The 8806-nt window shown below is 45.2% G+C and overlaps 1 protein-coding gene across 1 annotated transcript in view; it reads right to left on the reverse strand.

The window, feature by feature from the left end:
• Positions 1-8085, reverse strand: part of KRCC1 (lysine rich coiled-coil 1) — a 38047-nt gene extending 29962 nt beyond the window's left edge. Inside the window, exon 1 of the mRNA XM_045019742.1 lies at positions 7926-8085. Within this exon, the coding sequence (XP_044875677.1) occupies positions 7926-8070 (145 nt within the window). The 5' untranslated portion in view covers positions 8071-8085. The remainder of the gene's footprint in view (positions 1-7925) is intronic.
• Positions 8086-8806: the final 721 nt, after the last annotated feature.

The following is an 8806-nucleotide window of genomic DNA, read 5'->3' on the forward strand; positions in this document are numbered from 1 at the left end:
TTACTTCTCTTGCTGAAAGTGTCACTTTATTTTCTTTGGATGGCAGAACCATTTTGTTTTGTGGTTCTCATATCCTAAGAAGGTATGATAATACTAAAAAAGAAACATGGAGTATCATCTATTGCTATCAAACATTCAACAAAGATGAAAGTCAATGTGCACATTGTTATAGTTTTGTGCTTTTCTGGCATGTAAGAATTCCGATAAGATGGTTGATATTGTATTCACTAGCATCTGAAATAATATTTCTAAAGGACTTAACAGTTCTCATTTTATGTCCATTACATGTTTTGGTGAGAGAAGGGAAGATGAAATGTTCAGAGCAAAGATATTAATATACTGATTTAAGTCACACATTGTCTCTCTGTAGAGGGGTCATGGTTGTGATCCCAGAAAAGGTAAGTTGTTTAGAGCTCATAATGTTTTGTTTAAGTAGCAACAAGAGTATGAGCTCGAACCCTTAAAGTGCCAGGCTTAGGCTGTGTAAGTAGAGATGCCAGAATAGGTCCCCAAAGCTAAAGAACCCTTTTCCTATACAAATAAATTGTGTCATCATAAGTGACATTCATACCTACAGTTGTATAAGTTTACTTTGACATGGCTATTAATTAGGGCTGTTGATTAATCAGTTAACTCATGCGATTGTCACAAAAAAATTAATTGCAATTAAAAAAAATTAATCACAATCAATCTCAGTTTTAATTGCACTGTTAAGCAATAGATTACCAACTGAAATATATTAAATATTTTGGATGTTTTTTGACATTTTTATATATATTGTATTGTAACTGAAATCAAAGTATATATTATTTTTTATTCTAAATATTTGCACTGTAAAAATGATAAACAAAAGAAATAGTATTTTTCAATATACCTCATACAAGTTCTGTAGTGCAATCTCTTTGTTGTGAAAATGCAATTTAGAAATGTAATTTTGTTACGTAACTCCCCTCAAAAACAAAACAATGTAAAACTTCAGAGCCTACAAGTCCAGTCCTATGTCTTGTTCAACCAATTGCTAAGACAAACAAGTTTGTTTACATTTACAGGCGATAATGCTTCCCTCTTCTTATTTACGTCACCAGAAAGTGAGAACAGGCATTTGCATGGCATTTTTGTAGCTGGCATTGCAAGGTATTTACATGCCAGATATGCTAAACAGTCATATGCCCCTTCATGCTTCGGCCACCATTCCAGAGGACATGCTTCCATGCTGATGATGCTGGTTAAAAAAATAATGCGTTAATTAAATTTGTGATTGAACTCCTTGGGGGAGAATTGTATGTCTCCTGCTCTGTTTTACCTGCATTCTGCCATATATTTCATGTTATACCAGTCTCAGCTGAGGACCCAGCACATGTTGTTCATTTTAAGAACACTTTCACTGAAGATCTGACAAAAACACAAAGAAGGTACTAATCTGAGATTTCTAAAGATAGCTACAGCAGTGGACCCAAGGTTTAAGAATCCAAAGTGCCTTCTAAAATCTGAGAGGGACAAGGTGTGGAGCATGCTTTCAGAAGTCTTATAAGAGCAACACTCTGATGCAGAAACCACAGAACCTGAACCACCAAAAAAGAAAATCAACCTTCTGCTGGTGGCATCTGACTCAGGTAATGAAAATGAAAATGCATCAATCTGCTGTGCTTTGAATTATCATCAAGAGAACTCATCATCAGCATGGACGCATGTCCCCTGGAATGGTGGCTGAAGCATGAAGGGACATATGAATCTTTAGTGCATCTGTCACGTAAATCTCTTGCGACGCTGGCTACAATAGTGCCAAGTGAACACCTGTTCTCACTTTCAGGTGACATTGTAAACAAGAAACAAGCTGCATTATCTCCTACAAAAGTAAACAAACTTGTTTGTCTGAGTGATTGGCTGAACAAGAAATAGGACTGAGTGGACTTGCAGGCTCTAAATTTAACACTTATTTTGAATGCAGTTTTTTAGTACATGATTCTATATTTGTAAGTTCAACTTTCATGACAGAGAGATTGCACTACAGTACTTGTATTAGGTGAACTGAAATATACTATTTCTTTTGTTTTTTTTCCAGTGCAAATATTTGTAATAAAAATATGAAGTGAGCACTGTACTTCGTATTCTGTTATAATTAAAATCAATATATTTGAACATGTAGAAAAGGCCCAAAAATATTTAAATAAATGGTATTCTATTATTAACAGTACAATTAATTTTTTTAATCGCTTGACAACCCTACTACTAACATTCACCCTTTAGGCTAGTTCATGTCCATACACATGGCTAGCAGCCCCTACTATATATGCTGACAAGAACAGATAGTTATCATGAATCTAGTTTTCACTGTTACCCATACCAGCTAACAGAGAGATTTTAATGGTGTGAAAATGTATTGTTTGCAAAATTAACATTTTAAAGGGACATTAGTGAATGGAGGGCCTTAAACACTCTACTTCCTAGTTCAGATGAATGAATCCTCTTTTGCTAGAGGAGTAACCTCTAGCATTTTTAAAATACTTCTTATAGTAGCTGGTGCAGAAGACTATTGGAAATGAGGAATACCTTCAATATATAGTTTCACCCTGAGAGCTTTGGTGCTAATGAGTTTATAAAATGCTAAGTTTCAACTGAAGGCATGTGTAGTTACCCAAAAAACAAAAAAAAACCAACCCCACAAACATGAGAAAACAGAACTTTGTACCATTTCCCCCAAACTTACTCATCTGAAGAAAGTAAATGCTCATCTTCAAGAATTTGATTGTTAGTGTCAGTTTACCACCCATACTTAAGCAGTTTTATTACTCATAAGGAATCATTTTGTCACTATTATTTCTGTTAATCATTGCAGCAGACCTGTACTAATTTGCACTAGCGATGGGGTGATCTATTGTTAATTTAATCACTAATGCAAGTTTCAGAAATGTAACAATAAAACAATTATACACCACTAACTGTACTTGGTTAATTTAGACTTTAGTTCCACTTTAATTTGTAGTACTCCGTGTCCTAGCAAGTATTTTGTAGATAAATACATAAATGAAGCCTAACATGGCAGCCTTATTTACTATCTCTGCTATTGGACCTCTGGCAAGATGAGGTAGTAATGTTGTGTTTAGCTACGTTGGTATGTGTGATTAGCTACATGTTACCACACATGATGCTTTCTACAGGAGAATCTCTCTACAATCAAATGGTAAGAGGTGGTGAAAATTTTTTTACTGTTCTCTCACCCTAAGCCACAACTTCAAGATTAAGCTTCAGGACTCTATTTTGCAGGTCTGATGTATAAAATTTGGTTCATATTTGTTGTTAAAGAAAATTCCAGAAGATTTAGGACAGTGACATGCACTGCTTGACGAACTCTCTAGACCTGGCAGATAGTCTCCCTTCTATAATTTTTAAGAACTCAGGGTCAAGTACTTTGGCTCTATTTACATATCATACCTGTTCTTCGGTGCTGCTTCACGAAAGGACAGCATCTTTCCACTTACAGCAAAATATATGCAAGTCAGCCTCCCATTCACATCTTAAATGCTACTTGCTTTTAGACACTGTCATGGTGGGAAATATTTTATTTCACAGGGGGAACTGCACTGCCACATTCCTGCCATTTTCTTAATCTTAAAAAGATTTTTTTCTCCCCCAGGTGCAGTAATGGACATCATAGCATGTATGAGAAAATTGTCTACAGGGAGGCAAATGCACCAGGTGCATCAGGATCAGTATGTAGATCTCACTGCAAGAGAGATTAGGCATCACCAAAAAGTATATAAAATATAGACATGAGTCTCGAACTGTGAGAATTTGAATGAGTGAGATTTTAAATGTCTCACTGAAACATACAGCAAAATCCAACCTCACAAAGGAGAGCCTTCAAACTCTGGCTTAAAATGCATCACAGAGAAGAGAGAGTGACCCTTACCCCAATGAATGAGACTTGGCAGGCCTGACAGGGTATATATTTACACACACACTAGGCAGGCCTGACAGGGTATATATTTACATACACACTAGCTGCACTACAGGTTTGCTATGCTCCAGAGCCAAAAAGCACATCTGTTGCCAAGACGTGCTCACGTGGAAGGGAGGGAGACTCCCAGGTTAAAAGGAATAGATTAAAGCGGTGTTTGAAATTTCTCTCTCCTGTGACACATGGTTTTGCTGTGTGTGTTTCACTGAGATTTAAAATCTCACGCATTATTTTCTGAAATCTCCCTCATTTAAATTCTCGCAGCCCAAGAGGCCTGGTAAACTGTGGTTAGGTGAAGTTACTGTCTCCTCACAGGAGGGTCTGAGAGCCCCCACTCCTTCAGCCTCTGCTTTGCAATTACACCATAGCTCCAGCTACTACTTCCAAGGCTATCCCCAATGTCCCCTCTAAAACCTATCCCCAACTAGCCTCTTCTTCTCGCCAACCCCCACACCTTCCCTTTAACACTCCCCACCAGTCTCGCCCCTCTCCCACCACCACCACTCCCTCTCCCAACACCTCCCACCCCCAGCCAGCTCCCCACAACAATCCATACCTCCCCTCCCCCTTTCCACCCCGCCTCCTCCCACCCAAAAACTAACAGCAACCTTTTTTTTTTTTTTTTTTAAAGTACAACAGAAGCAGAAAGCCTGCCAATCAACCAGTGGGGCCACTGGAAGATCCAGGTGCTGAAGAAGCACTCTAGGAAGATAAGGCTTTGCAGAGAAGCCAAATGACTTCTTTGCATTGGTCTTCACTGCAGAGGATGTGAGGGAGATTCCCACACCTGAGCCATTCCTTTTAGGTGACAAATCTGATTAACTGTCTCAGATTGAGAGGTCAATAGGGTAGGTTTTGGAACAAACTGGTAAATTAAACAGTAATAAATCACCAGCATCAGATGGGATTCACTCAAGAGTTCTGAAGGAACTTAAATATGAAATTGCAGAACCATTAACTGCAGCATATAACATTGCTTAAATCAGCCTCTGTATCAGATGACTGGTGGATAGCTAATGTGACGTTGATATGGAAAAAAAAATAAAAAAGACTCCAGAGGTGATCCTGGCAATTACAGGCCAATAAGCCTAATTTCAATACCAGGCAAATTGGCTGAAACTACAATAAAGAACAGAATTATCAAACACACCAATGAACAAAGTATGTTGGGAAAGAGTCAATACAGATTTTATAAAGGGAAATTATGCCTCTCTAATCTACTAGAATTCTCTGAGGGTGTCAACAAACAAGTGGACAAGGGTTAGCTAGCGGATATAGTGTACTTGGACATTCAGAAAACTTTTGACAAGGTTGCTCACAAGTTTCTTAAGCAAAATAATTAGTCATGAGATCAGAGGGACGGTCCTCTCACAGATCAGTAACTGGTTAAAAGATAGGAATAAACAGTCAGTTTTCACAGTGGAGAGAGTAAATAGCGGGGGCCCCCAAGGATCTGTATTGGGACCAGTGCTGTTAAACGTATACCTAAATTATTTGGGAAAAGAGGTAAACAGTGATATGGCAAACTCTGTACATGATACAAAATTATTCAAAATAGTGAGTCCAAAATGGACTGAAGAGTTACAAAAAGATCTCACTAAACTGGGTGACTGGACAACAAAATGGCAGATGAAAATTAATGTTGATGAATGCAAAGTAATGCAATTGGAAAACATAATCCCAACTATCCTTACAAAATGATGGGATCTAAATTAGCTGTTACCACTCACAAAAGAGATCTTGGAGTCACTGTATATAGTTCTCTGAAAACATCTGTTCAATGTGCAACAGCAGTCAAAAGAGCTAACAGAATAAAAGATGCCGACTCTGTGGGTGCTTCAAGTGCTGGAGCATCGACGGAGAAAAATTAGCAGGTGCTCAGCACCCACCAACAGCCAAGCTCTCCACTCTCTCCCCAGTGCCTCTCCCTCACCGGCGGCCCTACTGATCACTCCTTCCCCACCTTCCCAGTGCCTCCCACCTGCCACAAACAGCTGTTTTACGGTGTGCAGGTCGGCTCTGGGAGGGCAGGGGAGGAGTGGGGATGGGGCGCACTTGAGGGAGGGGGTGGAAAGAGACAGGGCGGGGGCAGACCAGAGAGGGATAGAGGTGTCGCAGGGGTTTGGGGACAGGGGTGGAGTGGGCAGGGCCTGGAGCGGAGGGGACAGGGGGTCGAGCACCCCCCTGGGTAGAGGGGAAGTCGGCACATATGAACAGAATGTTAGGAACCATTAGGAAAGAGATAAATAATATCACAGAAAATATCATAATGCCAGTATGTAAATGCATGCTATGCCCACACTTTGAATACTGCATGCAGTTCTGCTCATCCCATCTCAAAAAAGATATACACCTCTACCCTGATATAACATGAATTCAGATATAACACGGTAAAGCAGCGCTCCAGGGGAGTGGGGCTGTGCATTCTGGTGGATCAAAGCAAGTTCGATATAACGCGGTTTCACCTATAATGCAGTAAGATTTTTTGGCTCCTGAGGACAGCATTATATCAGGGTAGAGGTGTATTAGAATTGGAAGCAGTACAGAGGAGGGCAACAAAAATGATGACGGGTATGGAACAGCTTCCATATGAAAGGTTAAAAAGACTGGGACTGTTCAGCTTAGAAAAGAGACTACTAAAGGGAGGACATGATAGCGGTCTATAAAATCATGACTGGTGTGGAAAAAGTGAATAGGGAAGTGTTATTTAACCCTTCGCATAACAAAAGAACCATGGGTCATCCAGTGAAGTTAACAGGCAGCCTGTTTAAAACAAATATAAGGCAGTACTTCTTCATAACGCACACAGCTAACTTGTGGAACTCATCACCACAGCACATTGTGAAAGCCAGAACTATAATTGGATTAAAAAAAGATTTAGATAAGTTGATGACAGATAGGTCCATGAATGGGTTTTAGCTAAGATGGTCAGTGGGACACAACCCCATACTCTGGGTGTCCCTAGCCTCTGACTGCCAAAAGCTGGGGCTGGACAACAGGGACTGGATCACTGTAAATTGCCCTGTTCTGTTCACTCCTTCTGAAGCATATGGAACCAGCCGCTGTCAGAAGACATGATATGGCGAGACCATTGGTGTGACCCTGTATGGCTGTTCTTATGTTCAACAGCCCCTCCTCCAGCCTCCCCTTGAACACCTCCTCCTTACCCCTTCCCTCTGTCAGCCCCTTCCCCAGCCCAACACCCCCACCCTTTTATTATCACTAGTCTTATGTTTTGTATTACTGCAGTATCCAGGGGGCTCAGCCCCATAGACTCCCCCCAGTGCAGCCCCCCCATCACCCCTGTGGTTCCCCAGTGTAGCCCCCCATCTCCCCAGACTCCCCCAATGCAGCCCCCCATCCCCCCTGTGGTTCCCCAGTGTAGCCCCCCATCTCCCCAGACTCCCCCAGTGCAGCCCCCCCATCCCCCCTGTGGTTCCCAGTGTAGCCCCCCATATCCCCCAGTGGCTCCCCAGTGTAGCCCCCCATATCCCCCAGTGCAGCCCCCCCATCGCCCCTGTGGCTCCCCCCAGTACAGCCCCCCCTCGCCCCTGTGGCTCCCCCCAGTACAGCCCCATCTCCCCACAGACTCCCCCACTGCAGCCCCCCCATCTCCCCACAGACTCCCCCACTGCAGCACCCCCATCTCCCCATAGACTCCTCCCAGTACAGCCCCCCATCTCCCCATAGAGACTCCCCCCAGTACAGCCCCCCCATCGCCCCTGTGGCTCCCCCAGTGCAGCCCCCCATCGCCCCTGTGTCGTACCCCCAGTGCAGCCCCCCCGCCTCTCCCTTTCACACGTACGGGCCCTATCACGCCTCAGCCCCAGGCCCAGGCCCGCCCCGGGCCCGGCTCCCCGTCCTCGCTCTGCCTAGTCCGGCTGCTCCCCGCCAGGCTCCGGCTCCGGCCCCGCCCTGTGGGGAGCGGGGGAGGGGCGGCCGGCCGGCCCCTCACTCACTCACTCACCTTCTCTCTGGACAGTGGGCACGGGGCGCGGGGCCCTATCCCTACCCCCCGCCTCCCCCCCCACGGGGGCCGCCGCCATGGGGGAGCCCGTGGGGCGGGCGCTCCCCGCTAGCTGCGCAGGGACGGCGGCGCCCCGCCCGGCCATCTTACAGCGAGCGCGCCTGCGCCCAGCCTCGAGAGCCGCCGGCGGGCGGAGCCTCGAGCTCATGCGGCTTCCCCGCCGGGCCACCTTAAAAAACAAACCTCCGCCGGCGCCAGGCCCCTTAACGAGAGCCGGGTCCGGCTCCTCCCGCAACAGAACCTGGTCCACCTTAACCGGCGCTCAGCTCCCCTTTAAGGGGGACCAGGCCACCTTAACCAGCGCCCTGTCCCCTTCAAAGGACTAGTCCTCCTTAAAGACTGGGGCGCATGAACCTTACAGGGCCACCCCGTAACAGCCCGTCTCCGGCTGCCCTTTGGCCCCGGGGATGGCCGGTCCCAGCATGCCTTGCGGCTGCTCCAGCCCGCAGGCCCTGCGACCAGGCGCCTGGGATGAAGGTCAGGCTGTGGGTACCAGCCCCTGCACCTCGGGCACGGGGCTGTGTTAACCCCCGAGAGGGGTTGTTGCAGCCTGTACTGTGCAGCCCCGTGGCCTGTCTCAGGGGCTCCCACGTTGCCCGTGTCTGCTCTGCCAGGGCTTTGGTTGTCTCTGGGTGGCCACCAAGACTCGCCCTCCAGCTTGCCTCTTGAGAGGTGCCTAGCAGAGCTGCAGTATTGCAACCCCCAAGTGTTCACATATCATCAGCTCCACCGGCATGCCAGGCTGCACGGCCACCGACTGAAACAGGCCGTCAGGCTCATCCGGCAGTCAGTGCTCTGGAAGATGAAGGAAATTAAAAATT

The sequence above is a fragment of the Mauremys mutica genome, chromosome 5 (genome assembly GCF_020497125.1).
Source record: "Mauremys mutica isolate MM-2020 ecotype Southern chromosome 5, ASM2049712v1, whole genome shotgun sequence".
Taxonomy (NCBI): Eukaryota; Metazoa; Chordata; order Testudines; family Geoemydidae; genus Mauremys; species Mauremys mutica.